The 23,375-nt window shown below is 36.6% G+C and overlaps 1 protein-coding gene across 7 annotated transcripts in view; it reads left to right on the forward strand.

The window, feature by feature from the left end:
* Positions 1-23,375, forward strand: part of Relch (RAB11 binding and LisH domain, coiled-coil and HEAT repeat containing) — an 87,887-nt gene that overhangs the window by 48,575 nt on the left and 15,937 nt on the right. For 5 of the 7 annotated variants that reach the window (XR_005287640.1, XR_005287642.1, XR_005287641.1 and 2 more), the window contains exons 14-22: positions 1,434-1,574; positions 1,911-2,075; positions 3,602-3,749; positions 9,726-9,882; positions 10,431-10,554; positions 12,218-12,266; positions 14,233-14,312; positions 17,147-17,253; positions 18,650-18,749. Coding sequence is in view for 4 of the 7 variants with exons in the window: in XM_038348904.1 (XP_038204832.1) it covers positions 1,434-1,574; positions 1,911-2,075; positions 3,602-3,749; positions 9,726-9,882; positions 10,431-10,554; positions 12,218-12,266; positions 14,233-14,312; positions 17,147-17,253; positions 18,650-18,749 (1,071 nt within the window). In the remaining 3 variants the exon portion in view is untranslated. The remainder of the gene's footprint in view (positions 1-1,433; positions 1,575-1,910; positions 2,076-3,601; positions 3,750-9,725; positions 9,883-10,430; positions 10,555-12,217; positions 12,267-14,232; positions 14,313-17,146; positions 17,254-18,649; positions 18,750-23,375) is intronic. The other 2 variants (XM_038348907.1, XM_038348908.1) reach the window with 2 other exon arrangements.

Here is a 23,375-nt window from a genome sequence, read left to right on the forward strand (position 1 = left end):
ACCCCTAGCTTTTTGTAATATTCTATGACACAAAGATGAAAGGGATAATAGAAAATATTTTGGCTGCAGACTGACATTTGGCAGGATTTTCAGGAAAAGCACTTAGATTCTTGCTTGAGCACTGAGGCCGGGAGCTGGGTTCTTTCCTGGAGTATCAGTTTTTCTCAGCAGAACCACGTACTGTCGAGCTGTGCTTATTCAGACGTGGGTATGTGACAGACGTCTTCATTTCCATCAAGTTGTCGCTTGACAAACAACTAGACAAACCCTTCCCAGTGATAAAAATGAATACTGAGTAGGTTCTAGAACTGTGGGAAATTTGCATCTACTGCTACAAAGCCTAACAGCTTTGAATGCGTAAAGGCTTTTTAAATAGATTTTTAATGATAAAATGTGCCCCAGTTTTGATGAAAATCTCATATCTTCATGTTCTAGATTTTTTTCCCCCAAATTCACAATGTGTGTGTTAACATAGAGGCCAGGCCTTCCATCTGAGATGTAGCAGTAAAATTTAAGTTCATTTGGTTTTTGTGAGATATCTATCCCTCAGTAGCCTGAGACTTGCTATGTAGAAGATGGCCTTGAACTTCTGATCTTCCTGTGTCCTATTACCCATGTGCTAAGATGACAGGCCTTATTCATTACAGGCAGCTCACAGGTTTAAATGTGTTGTTCATCTAAGAAGTCTTTAAAAGTTGGAACAAAAACCAAGTCTTTGTTTTTATTTTATTTGGTTTATTATCTCCTTTAAAGGGGCCAGACCAAGTTTAGGCTTTATTCATTTTATGGCTTGACAAGTCTCAATAACTACAAAGAGGGTAGGAATTTGAGTATTGATGACTTTTTTTAAGATTTATTTTCTTTTTAATTACATGAAAAGGCAGAAGTAGAGGGCTACACATGAATGCAAGTTTCCAAGGAAGCAGGATGTATACCTCTATAACTGTAGTTAACAGGTGGTTGTGAGTTGCCTGACATGGCTGTTGGGAATAGAACTCTGGTCCTCTGTAACAGCAGTAGAGTCTTAACAACTGAGCTATCTCTTTAGCCCCTGATAACTTTTTATTATTCTCAACTTTTAATTAAGCTTAGTCCTTGAAATAACTAGGAGCACTGGTATAGTGTGCTGGAGGTTTAGCTCAATGATTGAGCCCTGCTTGGCATTAATGCAACTCTGGGTTCCCAACATTCACATCAGTGTCTCGCAACCACCTGAAATGCCACTTCTAGGGATCTGACATTGTCTTCTGGCTACCACAGGCACCGATCTTGTGTGCACACACCCATACTCACACACTTACACACAGCATTTATAAATAAAAATAAATTGTATTAAAAGTAAGCTAAGGCACAGCAGTAACTGCCATTTTTATTAAATATTACCATATTAAATCGTGGCATAAATAAATCATAAAAACATTGGTTGTTTTCAGAAAGAAATTCGTAGTTCCTTGGTTCTTTCGATGTTGCAACAGATGTTAATGGAAGATAAGGCAGATTTGGTAAGAGAAGCTGTGATCAAAAGCCTGGGTGTCATTATGGGCTACATTGATGATCCTGACAAATATCAGCAGGTATGTTTTTCATCATGAATTTTTGCCCTGTTATAAATTCCAAATAATGTACTGATTCAGATACTTGACAGTCTACAGTGAGATGGGGTGTCGGTGTGATGCACGAGAAGGACAGCTGCTTTCAATCCAGCAACTGTCAGGAAATTGGAAATGAGTGTTCATGTTTTCAACCCCATCTTTGTTCATCCGTGGATACATTAGCACTTAAGAAAACGGGAAGGATTTGGAGATGACTGTCTTCCTTAAAACATTTCTTGAAATGTATATTGTGTTTTATTACATTTTTTTAGAAATTTACTCTTTAAACAATCTCCACTTACCTGTTTCTTTTTGCAGGGCTTTGAATTATTGCTTTCAGCCCTGGGTGACCCCTCAGAAAGAGTTGTTAGTGCAACACACCAAGTATTTTTACCAGCTTATGCTGCTTGGACAACTGAACTTGGAAATTTACAGTCTCATCTTATACCTACACTACTGAGCAAGATTGAAAAGCTCCTCAGGGTGAGTTCCTCTTTCTTTATATAGTTCATAAATTTAAAGGGTCTGTTCTAGACCATCTTAGAGAAATATTGGGGAGCAGAGACAAGATGTACCACTTAACCAAATAGTTTAGCACATCACCACTGAGGAGATAGGAGGAGCTAGATGGGAAAGCGCACAGTGGCTGGAATAGCATCTTCTTAGTAATGTAGCAGACATTGTTCAGAAAACCAGTTCTTCCCGGATGCTCTGAAGATGCTCATGATGATGTTTTACATAAAAATCAGCTCCAGATCCAGATTGCAAAGATGAGTAGATGCAGAGTCTCTGTAGTCTTCTTAAGAGAACTTCATTCTACTCAGAAGAGTTGATGAAAAGTTGAGAAAATAATAGATGTGTCTTTATCTAACTTTTGCACTAAATGTTCTTTAGAGGCTAGCAGAGAAGCTAGTATTTCTTGGGTGTCTATATATACTGCAAAGATCAATACTTTAGATTTAAAAACACATTTCACTCTTAGAACCCTTTGAGGAGAGTTTTGTGTTTTACACAGAAATTAGGGTTTGGCTTAGGGTAACTTGTCAGGGTCTCCAGCTGTCATACAAATTGGTTTCTGACTCTAGACTTTTATGCTTTATGCTTCAAAGTGTTCAAGGACCTTTAAGGTTTTTATCATGAATCTTAGAACAATTTATTAGATGATCTCATATGTACATGCATATAGACTTAAATCTAAACATTGGACTGTTCCTTCTAAACTTCACAGTGAACACTTAGGGGAAATATATAAAAATTAAGACTGAAGTAGCATATTCTGGAAAATCTAGGGTTTTTTTTTTTAAGTGTTTGCATTCTTTCTTTCTATCTGATAATTAACCAGACCTTGTTTTTTTGTATGTACCTTGCTATGGTGTAAGTAATACCACATTGTTTCTAAATGTCTCCAGTGCCCTACTTAACCAGTAGTGTTTCTGTTAAAAAAAAAAAAAAAAAAATCTCAAATAGATCTGAATGCAATAACTGCTTTATCTCTAATAAGTCTTAGTATTTGTTTGGGTGTTTTGTTTTGTTTTTCACTCTAACATTTGCCTTCTGAGTGCCATATCAATCCTGTTTGTGTCATTTCTCTCTTTCTGTTTATCTGTGGAAGTGAGTCCTTGCAAATGCATACGGGACCAGTGCTTGAAAACATTTAGGAAACAGTGAATTAGCAGATGACCCTACAGGATTAGCAGCGTCACACTTGTTGTGTCTCCTGTGACTCACTCTAGTATACAAGAATTTCAGAAGATGATGCAGGCCCCAGAAAAAGTGTTCCTATCCCTGGAACCAATTCTTTCCGGTATTTCCTATTAAAGACTCTGGCATGTCTACAGTGCCTTCTTGCTTCTCATAACAGTTAGGATGGACAGTTCTGTTAAGTGCATGTTTGGGTCTAACATAGAGGTCTTTAAATGCTTGTTTGCCATAGAAAGAGAAGCTGTCATGCATTCAACTTGCAAGGTGATTTCAAAAACCTAAGATTAGCTCTCACCCTTATGTTTCAGGAAGGAGAGCACGGACTGGATGAACACAAGCTCCACATGTATCTTTCTGCCTTGCAGTCCTTGATCCCATCTCTCTTTGCGTTAGTGCTTCAGAATGCGCCTTTCTCCAGCAAAGCCACGTTGCATGATGACGTGCCACAAATTGAAGGTACTGAACTCTCAGCTCTTCAGGGAAGGGGTACAATACTGACAGTTTTGCTTCCCAAAGAGTTGTTTTGTTTCTACCCATTACATAGCAGCATGGTTACTAAAATGTTTTGTATGTGTAAGTGTCAAATCTTGTGTTCAGAGATAAAACTTTATAGGTTTCTCTTTTATGAATAAGCCATGTGAGATTATTCTGCAATAGTTGTGCTTTTTTCTGTTCCCCCATTGGGTGAGTGGGTGTGTTTTGCTTATTTGTTGATTTTATGTAAGCTTTTATGCTTTGTTGAGGCAAGGTCTCACACTAGCAAAGGCTGGCAGTTTCTATAAACTTTATTAGGAAGCTGAAATAGACATTTCTATCTCAAATCTGAATCAATGAGAAGACTCACTTAATAGTTACTAGGCTAGTGTGTGAAGGTTGTCGTTTCCTCTTTAGTTTTTCTTCCCTTGCTATTTTGTTTCAATGGGGTAAGATAAATATAGTTGTAATTTTTTTGTTTTGTTTTGTTTTTATTTTTTTGTTTTCTCATTTTTTTTATTAAAAATTTCCATCTCCTCCCCTCCTCCTCTTCCTTCCCTCCCCTCCCTTCCACTCATACCCCCACTCCGCCCCTCTCCAAGCCAAAGAACCATCAGGGTTCCCTTCACTATGTTAAGTCCAAGGTCCTCCCAGCTCCCACTAAGTCCAGGAAGGTGATCAACCAAACTGACAAGGCTCACAGTGAGCCCGTCCATGCTGTAGAGTTCATGCTCATCGCCGTTGTCCTTGGTTTCTCAGTCCTCCTCCACCGTCAGCCACATTCAGAGAGTCCGGTTTGGTCCCCTGTTCCGTCCGTCCCATTCCAACTGGACTTGGTGGTCTCCCTTTAGATCTGTTCCACCGTCTCAATGGGTAAACGCACTCCTCACGGTCCTGACTTCCTTGCTCATGATCTCCCTCCTTTTGCTCCTCATCAGGACCTTGGGAGCTCAATCCGGTGCTTCTATGTGGGGCTCTGTCATTTTCTCCATCCAATGCCAGGTGAAGGTTCTATGGTGATATGCAAGATATTCATGAGTATGGCAATAGGATCTGGACATTTCTGGCACCCTCTCCTCAGCTGCCCAAGGAACTAGCTGGGGGCGTCTTCCTGGACACCTGGGGACCCCTCTAGAGTCAAGTCTCTCCCAACCCTAGGATGGCTCCCTTAGTTAAGATATATAATTCCTTGTTCCCATATCCACCCTTCCTATATCCCAACCATCCTATTCCCCCAAGCTCTTCCCATCCTCCACTTCACCCTTTTCTCTCCCCATCCCCCCATCCCCCCATCCCCCATCCCACCCCACCCCCAAGTTCCCATTTTTTGTCCGGCAATCTTGTCTACTTCCAATATCCAGGAGGATAACTATATGTTTTTCTTTGGATTCACCTTCTTATATATCTTCTCTAGGATTTTTTTACGAATTATAGGCTCGATGTCCATTATTTATGGCTAGAAACCAATTATGAGTGAGTACATCCCATGTTCATCTTTTTGGGTCTGGGTTACCTCACTCAGGATGGTGTTTTCTATTTCCATCCATTTGCATGCAAAATTCAAGATGTCATTGTTTTTTACCGCCGAGTAGTACTCTAACATGTATATATTCCACACTTTCTTCATCCATTCTTCCACTGAAGGGCATCTAGGTTGTTTCCAGGTTCTGGCTATTACAAATTAATAATGCTGCTATAAACATAGTTGAACAAATGCTTTTCTAATATGATTGGGTATCTCTTGGGTAAATTCCCAACAGTGGGATTGTATAGTTGTAATTTTTAATAATAAATATAATTTCCTGCTGTGTTTGTGGTAGAAAGAAACAAGCATGTAGTAAGATTTTCTCTCCCCCACCTCATAGAATGTGACTTATCTTCAGAAACATGTGAAGTCAGGGCGGGAGTACAGCTGACTGACCCAATGCTTGCCTAATCCATGAGAGAGGAACTAGGTTCAATCCCCAGGACTGGGATTGGGGGGGGGGGGCAGAGAAATGCATGAAGTCACTGTCCCAGTGGATGTGAAAGAGGTGGTTGACAGCCGTACTGCTCCTAAGCCATACACCTAGGAACAGGCTGTTCCTGTGTCTGGAATACCTTTGTAACATTTTCAGGTTTGTGAAATCTGTGTCTCTTACTGGCTCTAATAAAGAATTATTGTATTGATTATTTAAAAATATCAAGCTTCATAGGATAAAGACTTGGAAGTAAGAGTCCATTAGAATTCCTAACTAGTCACTCTGTGACTCTACCACCCACTAAAGTACTTATTGTTTTAAATTCTTTTCCTCTTCCTGGTTGGCTGTGTTAGTTTGCTGAAGTTCTCTTAACAAAATACCACTAAATTCTGTTATCTGAAATAACAGAAATGTGCTATCTCCTAGCTTGAGGGCAGAAGTGTAACTTGATGGGATTAGGAGAGGAAGGGCCTTCTGAGAACTGAGAGAAAGCTGTCCCTTTCCTTAAAATCTGGTAGTTTATGGGTGGGCCTTCTTTGGTGCTCTTGGCTTGCAGATGTCTCTGACTCTTGTTCCTTTCACATTGCATATCTCTACAGACTTTCCTAGTGCCCAGCTTTTCCATATTTGTAAGGATGTCAGTCATTAGATAGGAGCGAGTCTACCCTGATCCCACCTTCTAGATGAACTCACTTTATCTAAAGACACCTATAGCAGTCATGTCTCTAAGCCAGAGCCGGGAGAGGCAACTAGAAACTAGTTTAGCCTGTGATGCCTCTTAGCGTTTCTTCATGGTTTTTAACAAATATCCCTTCAATGCCAGCAGCTGCCATCCACTTACTTCTTTGCTATCCTGACCATGTTCCTTACTTATATAACTACTGCTTCTTGTGATTGTCTTCCTTACGCCAAGTAACAATCTTTTGTTTTTAGTTGCTCTTGCTATAACTCTTTGGCTTGCTGCTGCTGCTGCTGTTGTTGTTTCTGAGACAGAGTCTCTCTATGTATCCCAGGCTGTCCAGAACTGACAGAGATCTGCCTACTTCTACCTCTGGAGTGCTGGGATTAAAGGTGTACACCATTACACCCAGTTTTTAGCTTAATGTTAAAGTTGTATCCTTCATTTAAATGATATGTTTGTTATAAAGGATAACACAAGGATTTTATTGCCAGTTATTTTATAACATTAACCAAAGTTTATGTCAGGTACTTTTGTTTCAGGTATTTGGGGTGTACTGGTGAACAAGGTAGCATTCTCTGACATTCTAAAACTAACGTCCAGCAATTCCTAGCAGCTGTTATTCTGCAGAATTACTGTATACATTTTATTGTTGCTATTTTACCATCTTATTAAAATGTTACTCTGGGACTCTTTCTGTAATGTTGTATGATAGATTTTCAGGTTTTTAAAACTATTAATAAGCAGAAAAATATTTTGAGGCTTTTGAAACATTCTTTTGTTGTTATTTTTGTTTTGTGAAACCGGGTTTCTCTGTGTAACCTTGGCTGTCTTGAACTGAATTTCAGAGATCCACCTGCCTCTGCAACCAGGTGCTGAAATTAAAGGCATGTGCTACCGTGCCCACCTAGACATTCTGATGTCTTCTCTATAGACACAATTACCTATTCCCTGTCATCATTTTGTTTTTGCTGGTCTCAAATTTTTTATTTTTTATTTTTTGGTCTCAAATTTTAAAATGCCTTTATTCTCATTCTTTATATAGTTAGTCTCAATTCATCTATTTTAATTGTGATTATTATTTTCCAGTTGTAGATTAATGATTTTGAAATATAAGCATTCATTGCATCATATCTTGCAGAGTGTGCCCATTATGACAGAATCCTGGTTGAAATAGTATCAGCTATGTTTTGATGTAATGTAGAAGTTTAAACCCAGATACCCCCAGTCATCCAGATCTTCTGTTGTTGAGCAAGGCTAATGAGAAGTGAAGCTAAATTTAGGTTGTGAGTGATAACCATGTTACCCACATGTCTGTCTCTGAGTATTCTGAGTGCGAATAGGAGACGTCAGATAGCACTCATGACCAGTTTCTACATTTAATGTCCAATGCCTGTGCAGCATAAGAGTACAATAATGTCTTATTTACGTTAGATACTATTTCAAATTTTCTTTAGCCTAATATCATTAAATATATTTTTAGCAAATACTGCACCCTTCTGTGTCTTTTGGGTGTGTTTACTGCTATCTGGACGTTTATATCCCACAGCTAATGAACTTACTGTTATACATTATTCACTTAATAGTCACATAGGTATTCCATAATGCCATGAAATCCTGGTCTGTCAGGATGACTCGGTGGCTAAAGGTGCTTGCCACCAAGCCTGACGACCTGAGTGTGATCCTTAGTACCCACATGGTGGAAAGGGAGAATGTGCTGTCCTCTGACTACCATGCATATTGTAGCACACGTGTACTACTCCCCAAACACACAGCCAAAATTAAATGTAATTTAAGCAAGAAATCTGAGTTGGGTGTAGTGGTGCAAACCTATAATCCCAGAACTTGGAAGACAAAGGCAGGTGGATCTTTATGAGTTCAAAGCCAGCCTGGTCTACAGAGTGAGTTCCAGGACATCCAGGGCTATAAAGAAACCCTGTTTCAAAAAATCAAAAAGGTGGTGGAGGGGAGAAATCTATGGATTGTGATCCATAGGATTAGAAGCTTTATTAATAGGCTTAAGCTTTTTAAATATATATGTGTGTGTTATATTTTATTTACATGCTTTAAAGGTGAGTTTTTTCAGTTTTCCTTCAGATTTTTTTAAAGTTTGTAATAGTGATATTTTATTTGTATTTCAATAAATAAAGCTTACCTGAAGATCAGAGTGCAAAGCTAAACCACTAGAGGCCAGGACTAGCTAAACCTTTAATCCCAGGACTCGGGAGACAGAGGCAAAAGGATCTCTGTGAGTTCCAGGCTACTTTGGGCTACACAGGATCAATTCAGAGACAAATCCAGGTTGTGGCGGCTCAGACCCTTAATCCCAGTATTTGAGAGTCACATACCTTTCATCCCAGCACTATGGAGCTGGAGACAGGAACAGCATGGCTGGGCAGAGAGAGGAATATAAAGGGGAAGAGATGGGAACTCACTGGAGTGTGGAGTCTTAGGTTTGGCAAGGACACAGTGCAGTCTAGTCGGTCTGAGCATTGGTAGTGGCTTACTGTTCTGCTTCTCTGATCTTCAGCTTTTTTGTTTTTTGGTTTTTGGGTTTTTTTGTTTTTTTGTTTTTCAAGACAAGGTTTCTTTGTGGCTTTGGAGCCTGTCCTGGAACTAGCTCTTGTAGACTAGAATGGCCTCGAACTCACAGAGATCCACCTGCCTCTGCCTCCTGTGCTGGGATTAAAGGTGTGTGCCACCACCACCTGACCCAGCTTTAACACCTATATCTGCCTCTGAGTTTTTATTATTTGTACTACATGGGACCTTGGTTACAGTATCTATATAGATTGTGTTTTAGCTTGCTGGTCACTACATTAACTTAGATTGAAATTTTTGAAATAAAACATTTAATGTTGAAAATTAACTACTAAAGAAATTTCTTCATCTGAGGCATCAATATTTTATATCATTATTCTCTTCTATGAAATAGTATTTTCCCTGCTTTTAACTTTAGTTTCTGAAGGATATCTTTTAATATTTTGATTATTTCATTAGCGTAAACAATATAATGGAATTACATATTTTTGTTGTTTTTAAATACATTTTAATTAGATTCATTTTAACTAAATCCATGTTTTCTATTGAAGTCTTATCTTTGATTTTAATTTAATCTACATTAACTTAGTTTTCATTAGTAAGTGTTTGTTAAATTATTAAGTGTGAGGGTCTCAATTCTCTTTAATGTTTGAAATTTAAAGTTTAAAGCAATTTAATTAAATATCAAAGCCTTATTTTGCTTTGGACAGAAGAACTAAGTGCTCAAACTATTTTTTTCCTGTGTGGTTTATTTTGCTTTTTGTTTGTTATTTACAGTGACCAGGTTCCCTCGGCCTATGTCACCTCTACAAGATGTGTCTACTATTATTGGAAGTCGTGAGCAATTGGCAGTGCTACTAGAACTTTACGATTACCAACTAGAACATGAGGGCACAACAGGCTGGGAGAGTTTACTGTGGGTTGTCAATCAATTGTAAGTTACCACCTCCATATCCATTATATATACCTAAATTTGCTCAATGTAAAATAGCTCATGTTTAGGCTTGAGACAGGAATTTTATAAAATAGATTAATTTGTTTAAGAAACATAAATTGGCATCTTCAGTAGCAAAACTGGAAAGGTGGTAATCACTCCCACTGCATATGTAACCTTGTGTGAAGAAGCTCCTCTTTATTATGTCGGCTCTGGTCTACTGTCTGGAGTACTAGGAGTAGTGGACTTTATATTCTAATTTAATAGCTTTGATTCTAGAATGAATGCATTCTTAAACCAAGGTTCTGTGATGTATCACATAATTGATTTTGAATCCCATTAACTTCACATGCAGAAAACTCTCTTTTTTATAGCAAGCAGTTAAAACTGGTGTTTGAAGAGGTGATCTAGTAGAGTCCATTAATACCATTTCAAAGGATCTGAAACCTTTGCTTACAAGGAGCATAGGGGAAGTGCTCTCGCAAGACGTATCCCAGAGACAGTCATTTATGTGTGTCCCTGCTGTTTTTCTCTCCTTTCTCGTTCAGGTTACCACAGCTTATCGAAATAGTGGGCAAAATTAATGTAACCTCAACTGCCTGTGTCCATGAATTCTCCAGATTTTTTTGGCGTCTTTGCCGGACATTTGGCAAAATTTTTACAAACACTAAGGTAAATATATTTGTATTCCATCTTTATTTATATTCAAGAGAGAGAATTTTAATGTGATAATGCTTTACCAAAGTAAATAATAGACAAGCCTCCCTTATCTTTTAGCACCTTTAATGTCTTACAGTGCTATTAGTTACACTTAAGTAGTATATTTAGCCTCAGCTTAGTGTGTACTGAGATTTTACTATGAGATCTGCCACAGTAGATATATCAAAAGCTTTTACCATAGACATATGAGCTGAGGAAAGCAGCCCAATTCTTTGAATAATAATTAAGGGTTGGGGGTTTTTTTTTGTTTTTGTTTTTGTCATATACTACAGATTTTGGGAGCATTTGTCTGCTTGGCACTTTTTAAGAACCTAGAATGATGAGCCACAGAGCAGCCTATAAAAATTACTTCAAGGATCCCACTCCATAGAAATAGCATGGACACTCAGATGTGTGTCTAAGACATTGCCATACTGTGATTTGTCACATTGGCCTACACTGCTTATTGTTTTAGGTGTTAAAATTTGAGGACACTTGCATCCGATTCTTCTTCAATTTGTCTTCAGTTTCTTGTTTTGCTAGTTGATTAGAGAACTCTAAAGGTATTACAAGGTAGTTGCTATGATCAGGTTTTTATCAAGATACTCAAATAGTAAACATTCTAAGCTTCTGCTCCTTCCTAATAAATCTATATTATTGCAACATTTAAAGCAGAAATGTAGGCTGCAATAAACTCAACAAAATTCATACTTCCTTTCTAGTGTGTTGGCTGCTAAGTTCTGTGACCGTTAATGAGTTAAGTAGCCTGTTAGTAGTGTTTTGTAAAATGAAGACATTCAGTCTTTATCTTGTAATTGTACAGCTTAGTCTTTTCACAGTGTCTCCCTCTCAGTCTACAATAAATGTGCAAATTAATGTGACTGAGATGCTAACAAGAAAGCAAACACTGAGTCTTGACATTAATGTAGAGAAAGCAAAATCCATTTTTCTCTTCACCAGTCTACCTGTTACCATTATCAGCAGGAATTGCTCAACAGTTCCTAAATAAATAGCTGTTATTTCTTTGGAAAACTAAGTAGGAGTCAGTTGCATTGAACACTACAGAATTGTCTTCAGTGGTTTAAAATCTCTGATAATCTCAATTTAAAAAAAACTAAAATGAGCATTTGTTCTAAATAAAGATACTGAGTAAATTTCCTTATTTGAAGTTTAATTTGAAGGACTTGATAATGGGTTGTGATAGGTTTCACATTTTGAATATGTTAGCATGGAAATCCTCGATGAGTAGAATTTCCTTTCATTCCCTTCAAATACAGCGAGATCTTTTTTATAATAATTCTAATCATATATGGTGATGTATTTAATCATCTAATAATATACAAGTGAGCTTATTGATAACTAAATTTAGTTTTTAGCAGTAATTTTAAGAATTTTAAATCATCTTGGAAATTATTTTAAGGAAAGATACCAAAGGCTATTCTGAAAATACTTATTGACCTGAATTAATTTTTATTTATCCTTATGTCCTGCTTTCAGTCCCTTTATTCTTCTTCTATCTTGAGCCTGTTAATTAAAAATAATATATTTCTGACCATTTCAGTAGCCTATAAAGCAAAATAGATAGTTGTATCAATAGTCAATATATATTGACGACTGATTAATCTGTTTTACTTAGGTAAAACCCCAGTTCCAGGAGATTTTGAGACTGTCTGAAGAAAACATCGGTAAGTGTGTCCATTATTACTCTAAAAACAATTGAATCTTTATACTCAGAAAAAATACTGTATTTGTTATCTGAAGAGTATCTAAAATAAAAAGAGTAATTGAGAAGGAGACTGCCTGTCATGGAGTTCTTAGTATTCCCTCTAGCCTTGTCAGTTTTTTCCCCATGGGGTGATTCATCCTTTGTAAATGGAGACTGCACGTTGGTTTCTGATTTCTGGCCACCCAGACCCGAATGATCACACAGAAGCTATATTAATAACAACACTGTTTGCCCAATAGCTTAGGCATATAGTTCGCTTTTACATCTTAAATTAACCCATTTCTATTTATCTGTGTATCGCCATAAGGCTGTGACCTACCAGTAGGCTTCCAGTGTCCTTCTCCCTCATCAGCTATGTGCAATCTCCTTGATTCTGCCTACTAAGGTCAAACTTCTCAAACCAATTGCTTTTAATTCTTAGAGTGTGCTTTGATGAACTCAAAGTACTTCAGCTTGCAAAAGAAGCAGTATTAAAATAACAATGGAAAACAATGAAGGGTATGCAATGAAACAGAAAATTTAAAGATACTATAGGTCCTGTGTGAACAGACTTTGCATCGGTCATCTTCACCCATGTCTTCACCAGTGCAGGCACAGCGCCACTCTAGGCCAGCTTTACTGGACTAAGAAAATGATTATGTGTACATCTTGTATGCCCGTCTATAGTTTTCATTTTTAAGAATAAATTATAGAAAATATTAAGTGGAATATATAGCAACCTATACTTGATAGATCTTGAAAGCATAGGTATTTCTATACCTAAAATCCCACCATTAAGGATTATAGTTTATTAAGATGTGATTTAGTGTGTAGAAGATTACATTTCTGGTGTCCTTAATGAATTAAGTTTGAAAACATCAGTGCTGGAATTACTTTTAATAGTTTTTTTATTTAAGAGTTGGGTTTTGCCTAATTGTTGATGTTTTATGTTTGAGGTATGTACTAATTCTGATGATAAATTGGTGAAGAAAAAGTTATTGAGAACTGACAGCTTTTAACTGTGAATATTTAATTGTTCAGAAAGGAAACGATTAAGCCCCATTTTTGCAGTCTGTATCTCATTTACTCCAGCCTCAGATTTAATTCTCTGATACCATTGTTGTGTTAGCTAGCATCAATTTTCCTCCCAAGAAAATGTTACTTTTACCAGCAAAATAAACTTTAAATGCTAGCTAATGATAGTTTTGTTGTTGAAGTCATGTCCAATTGTTGAATTATCTTTTCAATTCAATTTCTTTGTATTTGGCACTGAAAATAAATTAGCTATATAAAAATATCTGTACAATAACAAAACACTTAAGAACATAGAAACAAACCACTTAAAGCAGTATGTAATGATCAGTATATGAACTATTAGTACTATAAATAATTTACCTCCTTATCGTCTGTAGAGTTTTTCTTTGTAAGTCTTACTTTATCATAATATTTGTAGACAAAAACTCTCAGAGAGTAGTCATAGGTCACAAGTTGGATTCTCTTGCCATGCTTCCCATTTATGGAGCCTAATTTCTCCTCCTCCTCCATGCAATTTTCAGGGCACTGTCTGGCTGAAACCTACAGTAGATGCCCTGAGCCAGAACAGGTTAACTAATGTATATCTGTGTGCTATCTCTTGGCTAGTAGATACCTGAGAGACCCTCAAAGAAAGCATTTGTGGGTTTTGATTCTGGAAATAGGAGTTAAGAACCCAGTTTTGTTACTAAATTCCTTTTTCAACTACCAGAAGTGTGTGTGTCTGTGTGTGTGTGCGTGCGCACGTGCTGATGCTGCTTCAGTAAGTTGTGATTGACAGATTAGAATGTGCCTTCCTCAAAGTGCTTCCCAAACAATCCTGTAAATAGTTGTGCTTTTAAATGCAATTGTTTCACTTTTGCCTTTACACTTAAAGTATGCTAGAACTTTTAAAAATATTTTAATAATTTTAGATTCCTCAGCAGGAAATGGGGTCCTCACTAAAGCTACAGTCCCCATTTATGCCACAGGAGTCCTCACGTGTTACATTCAGGTAAGAGACAAGTCTTCCTCTCCAGTAAAGGAGCCTTCTCCTTAGAAAATGCCTGATGTTTGTTTGCTGGGGTCAGACCTAAAAGAAAAGCAAAAAAGAGTTTTGCTCATTTTCAATAAATGTTTTGGAGTGAGGAGCATATTCAAATAAGTCTCTAAGTAAAGTACCAATTTAACAAATAGGTTTAATTTACATTAGATTATGTTGACTTAGCAGAATTTCTTTGTTTTTCATAATGTTTTCCATGTTCAGTTAAATGGTTTATCTAATATATTGGAAAATTTAAAACTGCAGTAGAAACTATATTGTTTTCACCAAGGTACCCGATAGTAATACTTCATTTTTCTTAATTATTGCTCTATATTAAACTACCCAGACATAGTGTCTTTATTAATTATAAACCATGTATTTGTTTATGATTCTCCAGTCAGGACACAGCTCATCTAACTTCTGCTGGTCTTGCTGTGGTCACCCATACTACATAAGCTGTTCTGTTGGTGGTGCTTTGACAAGGGTGACTGAGCTTCACCACCCATGTGACAGGACCTCTATCCATCTCCCATTACCTGACCTGATGATTCAAAGCATTGATATGAAAGCAGAATGTGCTAGACTAAGAGTTAGTCCCAGAATCGGTACAGCGTTACTTCTATGGTAGTGTAATAAGTCATCAGCCCAGCCCGGGTTCAGGAAAGTGAGTGAAGGGTGGATGTCGGGAGGTATGGGTCATTGCTGACTGCTGGAACAGCAGACGGCCACAATACTCACTCTTGCTTTAAGGAAATAGCATGATCCATGTTAAGACACATTAGAAAGTGAAACATAAGAAGGAAGATGCATGCTTTTACTGATGGTTTTCTGAGTTTGCATCCATGAATACCTAGCTTCTTTGACCTTGAATGCTAAGAGTAGCACTTGATATTTATTGCACCTTTCTTCTTAGCATATTAAAGTGATGTCACAGCATTAAAACTCAATGCTGTACCATGAGTACCAGCTAAGTTCTGGTAATGTTAAAAGTAGCACAGTATTCCTAAAGCTTCTCTAAATGAATTTCTGTGATGTCTTAACATAGATATTCAGTGTCTGTGTAGGATATTTTCAGTCTTATAGCACTGACAATCTCTAGTATTCCTGAAATTAGTGATGAATTATGTTGTCCAAACATCACTGTAAACAATAGTGTGCTACTATTCTCCATTTGATTTGGAAATTGCATCAGTATGGTATCAGATATTGATGTTTTCTCTCTTTATTGTTTCTTCCTTTATTTGGTTGGTTTGGTTGGGGTTTTTTTGGTTTTATTTGCTTGTTTTGTTTTTCCCAGGCTTTCTCTGTGTAACAGTCCTGGCTGTCCTGGAACTCACTTTGTAGACCAGGCTGGCCTCGAACTCACTGAGATCTGCCTGTCTCTACTTCCCAAGTGCTGGGATTAATGACATGGACCACCACAACCCAGCTTGTTTTTTCTCTTTTTAACTTCACAGTTTTGTTGGAGGTTTGATTTTAAATGTATTATTTTAAAGCATGATGAATTACCAGATCCAAAGTATTGCATATAGTAGGACCTCAAAACAAACTTAAGATATTTTGATAAGAACCTGGAGTGACTCTGAAACCCAATGTATTTTTATTTCTAAAATAATAAGAGCTTTTCCATCACAGAACATTTACTAAATTGAGGTAATAATCAGAGATTCATTCCTAGGGTTGGTCATTTCAGAAAGCACAGACTAGCAGTTAATAGTACTACTTGCTAGGTACTGTTTATGTTAGGATAAACCACAGTCTATAGTTTTATTTGGGAACCAAGACTGTCTTGAGGTCTAGTCATATAGCTCCGTGCTAGAGCACTTATTCATCATGCACTAGACCCGGTGTCTCATGTCTAGTGACACACACACATACACACACACACACACACACATTTCTGACCTACATATATAAAGCAATATTTGATTTGATATTTAAAATGGGAAATAATTTTAGTAAATTTTAAAAACTCGAAAGAATTCTATTTTTAGCTCTTATTTCTCTGAATTCTTTTATTCTTGCAGTTTGTTTTTCAAGGTTATAGTTAATGCTTGATTTTATAGTAGGTATTCTCGTTTTTTTCTGCTAGTTACTTACTCTTTATTATGATAAAGGCCATGACCGAAAGTGATGTAGGAGGAAAGGGTTTGTTTGGATTACATGCCCAGGCATAGTCCATCTTTGAGGGAAACCAATACAGGAACTGAAGCAGGGACGTTGGAGGAACACTGCTTAAAGGCTTGCTGTCCATGGCTGCTCAACCTTGTGCAGCCAGGACCGCCTGCCCAGGTATGGCCCTGCCCTCTCATGAATCAGCAAGAAATGTGATAGAGATGGTTTGATCAATTGAGGTTCTGTCTTCCCAGACAACTCTAACTTGTATCAAGCTGACAAAAAAACAAACAAACAAAAAGCTAACCAGGACTTTGACTGTGTCCAGAAGCCATTTGTCCTTGACTTTTATCCTTTTTGAAAGTTTGACCTTAACTTGTGTGTTTATTTCCTGGGAGAATATCACATTCCTTTCCCTTATGCTTTCTGATTAGTTAAACATGCAAAGTTTTTAACTCTAACAGGTTGTCTATTTCTTAATAAAGTTATTATGAAAGTAATAATGATTCATTGAATAGGGACTGAAAACAGTAGTAGTTTTTCTTCTTCACAAACCAGACTGTTTGCAGAACATAGCTTTCAAGGTGGCTCTTTCCAGTATGTGGTAATCCTTTCTAATTAAAGATAGGGAATTATGGCATTTAGTTCTACTTAATTGTGAATTGATTGTCAATATTTTTCCTCTGTAGGAAGAGGACCGAAAGCTGCTCGTTGGCTTCTTAGAAGATGTAATGACGCTGCTTTCCCTGTCTCATGCTCCTCTTGACAGCCTGAAGGCTTCTTTTGTGGAACTTGGGTAAAAACAAAATAGCTTACAGGTTTTTGGTTTTTTTGTTGTTGATTTTGGGGGTTTTGTTTTGTTTTGTTTTTGTAAAGACGTATCAAATAAAAAGATGTAAGATTCACAAAACTAAGACTCAAAAAAAGAAGGGACGCTCCCAAATGATAGCAGCGGGAAATCCTACTCCAAGGGCTTAAAAGCAGGTGAAGAACACCTGTCCACATTGAAGCAGGGCAGTGGTTTCCAGAACGGGGAGGAAAAGGGCTGTCACAGGCTTCAGTGGCTAGAGAAGAAGGTGCATGAATCTTTTTAAGGTGCAGGCAGCTTTCCAAATGGATGCATTAAATGAATGGTGTTTTAAACCTAACCACACACCATTGTCTTTAAGTGTTAAGATTTTACATTTTGAGTTGTTTTTGATTTTGCTTATTTGAATATTCTTAAATATTTTGTAGTTGATGTGTTGTGGGTTGTTGTTATTGTTTAATGAGAAATAGGGCACAGACTGATACTTTCTTTGAAGCTGGTAGAAAAATATAATCAAGTGCAGAGTTTAAAAAGTTGTTTCCCAGAAATGGAAAGAAACCTCAATTGAGAGCTAGTATCATGGATTCCTTATTCAGTTTTCTGTGGCCTGTTTGTCCTGCTTTAATCACAAGTTATGGTGACTGAAGTACATATATCTCAGTCACTCTCTGTGGTACTAGAAACTAAATCTGGTCCCATACACATGCCAGACAAATGCTCTCCTACTGAACTGTAACCCCAGCCTCTTTGTCTATTTCATTATTTAATTATTTATTTATTTTCTGTTTGGCCACACAGAGTCTCATTTTGTTACCCCGGCAGACCTTATAGCTCGGGCTGCCTTTGAACTGGTGATCCTTCTACCTACCTTTCTGAGCAGCTGAGATACCGTCCAGAGCCACTAGGAGGTGTATTTATTAATAATAACATCTTCCATGAAGATGGGCTTAACTCTACAACCATGTGACAAAGCAGGCTTATTGCTTATTCAGTTTTTACTAGACCTGGGCACCACTGTGCAGAATGTCCTGGAGTTTGCAGTCCTTTGGCTCTCACCTCCTATGTTCTGTCTAGAGGGATGGGCCACCATTCCTGTTTTTATTTGTGATTTTAGTTTTCATGCTATGAAATAGGTTAGAATTTCTGTGACAATTATAGATGCTTAGAGAAGTGTAATTTTGAATATGGTTTACACTTACATAAAGTGACTTGTGTGAGATATTAGCTGTGATGTAATAATAAACTTATGTTTCATTATATGTTCTGCCAGTGTTTTTTCATTAATATGTATATATGTAATAAATGTGTACACACATAGATAGTGATTTTCAATGAATCAGTTAAGCATATGACATTGACCTTAAGGTCGTCATTTTTCCTGCAGGGCAAATCCAGCCTATCATGAGCTGTTGCTGACTGTGTTGTGGTACGGTGTTGTCCACACTTCCGCACTTGTCAGGTGTACTGCTGCCAGGATGTTTGAGGTATACTAGCATCCAGTTCTCTCGGTACTATTCGTGATTTCCTTTGGAAGGGGAAAGTTCTCTTTTAAGTTTTAAGTGTCATGTATGTGTGTGTGAGATATATATATATGTCATATATATATGACATTGAATACTATCTAGTTGTGAACTGTGTGATGGGGCAGAACTTTAGCCTTGGCAAATTTAAGAATGTTTTCTAGCCTTATTGGTTCTTTAAATGTTATTTTCAGTTTCATTTCTCTGTTAAACATTATTTGAATTCCATCCTATTAAGTCTTTCTGAGTCCTTTCCTATTTACTGAGGTAAATGACTGCTCAGTATCGGGTATTACTTAAGTTGTAGAACTCTTTAATAGTAATAAAATGTAGTTATTTGAAATTTTAGTATTCATTTCACATATCTGGAATAGGACCTTTAGTCATTAACTGTCTACAAAATTGTTCTATGATGTACCTAGAGTTTATTCACTTACTGTCTTCCCAAGTAATATGATAACTGAAAGCTTACCCATCAGATAGCACTTTATACCATAGACATATGTACTTATTTTTAGAACTTGAAGTCCTCAGTTGGTTTAGTGTTGATACTGTTGAGTCTTGCCATAGAGCCAGGCTGCCTGGGTTCAGTTTCCATCTCTTCCACCAACTTTGTTAATTACTTTGTTAATTGTTGAACTTGTCTGTACCTTAGTTTCCTCATCTACAAAATGAAGATATAAAGATATAAAGTATCCTATTTGAATGAATTTTGTTAGTGTTCTGTAAGTTACTACTGTAAAGCCCTTAATAGGGCGTTGAACATATGAGCTGTAATAAATGTTAGTTTTCATGTCTCTGTTTTTCTAATTTGTGCTATTATCTCACAAAATCATAAAACTATAAGGAACATAGATTTATGTAAACTAAAATTGTCCCTTTATGCCTGTGATTCTTTTTTTGAATTTGATTTTTAAATTATTTTTTACACAATATACTTCGGTAATACTTTCCTCTTCCCCAGCTCCTTTTAGATCCTCCTCACCTCCTGCCTGACCAACTTAATGTTCTTTCTTTTTCAAAAATAGAATTTTAAAAAGCCAACAAAACAAAAACTTGAAAATTAAAAAAAGCTTTAAAAAAAATAAGACAAGAAAAATACCAAAAAAAAAAAAAAAAAAAAAAAAAAACCTGAAAAACTCAAAGCGAAAAGGATTCAAAAAGCACCACAGAGTCTGTTTTTTTTGTTAACCAATTTCTCTTGGGTATTAGCCTGCGCATGGTTGGTATATGTCCACTGATGTTCCATTGGAGAAAACTTGTTTGCCCTTGCCCAGCCAGGTATCAATTGCAAATATCTTCCTGGTTAGGGAGTAGAACTTAAAATGTTTTTGAGAGGAATTAATTCAATCTTCCTGAATTAAAGATTTTTTCTACAATTTAAGATAAATTTCAATTGTAAGGATAGAATATTTCACATATTTAAAAAATTGCTTCCCATAATTTTTAATAACTGTCTGAATTAGATTGATCAAGCCTAAACAAAAATTCACTTGACAAGGAAAATGAAAGTTTTGTCCTGTTTTGTTTTTTAAGAACAGCTATAATCAAGAATTATTTGTTGAGATGAATGCCAGAGTAATTTTGATATTTTTTAATCTGTACAAGTTCCTTCTTGGTTTAAATAACTTTGATTATTCAGTGTGCTGAAAAGCAAGCCTTACCATGAAAGATGAATTTCTTTGCTTGTCTCTATCTAGGGAAAAATGTAGCCTTTCAAAAGCCTTCATTAATACTCTTTTCATGCAGTTTTACTGTAAGGCCTGAAAACTTCTTTCTCTTGACTGCTAATTTTAATACATACATACATATGCATCATGTGAATGCAAACACTTCAAATAAATAATAGCCTGCCCCTTTTCACATTTGGTTTGGTTTCTGTGTCTGCGCCGTCGCCAGTGTCATTTCGTTTGATTATGAGCTTCTGAGTCTAGTTTGACAGTAATTAAAAAATTTTTTTCAAGTCAATTATGAATTTAAGGAGTACTAGGTAGACAGATGGATTAGCATTGAAATATAGTTTACTCTTATTTAGGGTATAATTTTACTGTCAGTAATCCTTATTTGGAGGAAATAATCTACCAAAAATTATGTTTGATTCATGAGATGTCTTTTACATTAATGTCTTATGATTTAGAGTTATGCCTGCTTCCTTCAAAATGAGTAAATTAAAAATAAAACCATAAGAAATAAGGACATTTTAAAATCATTTTTCCTTTTAGAAAAGTGGTATTCAGGCTGTGGTGAGGGTATGACTCAGTTACTAAACCACTTGCCTAGCATGCCTGGGGTTCTGTGTTCTTCCCAGGACCACATGAGATGGGGGGGGGGGGGGTGCAGAAGTCAGGCAAGGGGATCAAAAGCATTCTTCAGTGCATAGTGAGTTCAAGGCCAACCGGGACTACCTGAGAGCTTACCTTAAAAGTAAAAACAACAGAATAAAATGATAGAAGTGAGAAATGGGTATACTAAGAACATAATTTGGTATATTTTCTGGAATTTAGCACAAATTTAGCTTTATTTTTAGATAGCAGGACAAGGAGAACCCCAATGGGTTTATTTTGTTCCTGATATTAAACAAGAGACTGTGTCTTACCTTTTGAAGAAGAAAATGAATGACATTCTTTTATAGGCGAAGCTTAGTGACTCTCATGTTAGTGACCTAGAGTGACAAATTATAGAAAAGAACTTCACATAGCTAGTAAGTTAATCATGAAGTAATTGAACTGTACCATTAGACCATAACTCAAAGAAAGCACAGACATCAGTTAAGACAGGTAAGAATGAGTCATTCCATTGTCTGGTTCTGCTTTCGACTCAAAAACCCTGGACAAAAATCATTTCTTTTCTACTAGTCTCCGTTTCTTCATCTGCTAAACTTTGATAATGTTTGTATGTGCCTTACCAGACATAAAGATCAAAGGATACATACAGTCTGTAAAATGTCTATTAATTGATAACTCTTAAATTTATCAAATAATTTTTTAACCTTTTTTTTTGTAATTACCTTAAGGATTCCAGAGCGGTGAGAGATTAACTTGTCCTCTAAATCACCCGCTTTGAGACTCAAGACAGCAGGCATCCATCAAGTTAGGCCTTGCTCATTCAAAGTTCAACCTTCTTATAATAACGAACAATTTGAATTCCTTGTCCTAGTTCTTCCTGCCTGAATATAGTAACATTAATATGATAACAAAATGTCTTTTGTCATTTTTCTCCTGCCTAATTATGTAGGCATTTAATAAATTGTCTCAGAATGCCAAAATCAGTTCTGGAATGAATGTGTTGATAAATGATAACAGATTATTGCAGAAATAAATATCTTCACATAACATCAGCTAAGCTTCTCATACTTTATAAGAGGAGTATCAATGCATGCACCTTGGCAATTTTGATATGGAAAGTCCATAAGAACTCTGATCAGCCAAAGTGAAGTGGGTGGCCCAAGCCGCCACTGTTTTATTAGCCCTCTCGTTCCTGTGACTCTCTAAACGCTGAGCTGCGGGTCAGTCTTAGGGTCTCTTGTCTAACCACAGTAAGATGTTGGCCAGAACTAGAAGCCAGAAAGCCAGGGTTACTGAAGCGTGTGTGCTCAGATGCCTTCCCAGGAGGCCTTTCGAGGTGGGAAAAAAAAAAAAAAAAAAGAACTCTGATCAGAGGAGAACTACTACTAGTGAACAGATTGATTAGGATTTAGTAATAATTTATGCTTACATTCCAAAGCTGGGGACAGGGAGTTGGTATTCTATACAAAAACAAAATGTATACTCTACTACCCTCTTGGTTACTAACAAAAATATTTTAATGACTGTTAGAGAAACACATTGGTTCTGGTCATATTTACTCTAAAAATTATGTAAGCTTTTAGAAAATTAGAAAGCAAAAACACATTTAAAGGTAAGGTACCAAATTTTAAATGATTTCTTTTTATAAAAATTGTAATAGCTAAACTCATCTCTTGTATGCATATATTTCTTGCTTGCAAATTAATAGTACACTTGTCCTTTGAGTTGGATGAGAAACTCAGCATTTTCAGATGAGCAAACTAGTTTATTCTGTAATTCATCCAAGGCTACGTGTCTGATAGTGGGTGAGAGCTGGAATTTGAACCCAGAGCTGATTTCCAGGTCTAACGTTCTAAGATATTATGTTGAAGTATATGTTTATTGCTCAGATAATAAGACTGTGTGAGAAGGTTGGGGGTTTATGTAGACTTCAATGTCCTCACTGTAGAAAGTCAGAAGCAGTTGATGGCTACAAGCCATTAAAATCTGCTTTTTAAAAGGCATATTTATTCTTTGGTGATCATAATAAAATCATACCCAGTTGACTTTTAATAATTTTAGCTAGTTATATTGTTAATACAATATGTGTCTCTTTTTTAGCTATTTTTTTTAAGAGCTATAGTGACGTAAGCCTTTAATCCCAGCCCAAGGGAGGCAGAGGCATGTGGATCTCTATTGAGTTTGAAGCCAGCCTTCATAGTGAGTTAGCACCGGCCAGAACTACAGAGTGAGACCCTTGTTTCAATAAAATCAAAAAGAAAAAGTCAGTTTTTGCTTTACATTATATTTTAATTGAAGATGGGAA

This window comes from Arvicola amphibius, chromosome 12, assembly GCF_903992535.2.
Source record: "Arvicola amphibius chromosome 12, mArvAmp1.2, whole genome shotgun sequence".
In the NCBI taxonomy this organism is placed as follows: domain Eukaryota; kingdom Metazoa; phylum Chordata; class Mammalia; order Rodentia; family Cricetidae; genus Arvicola; species Arvicola amphibius.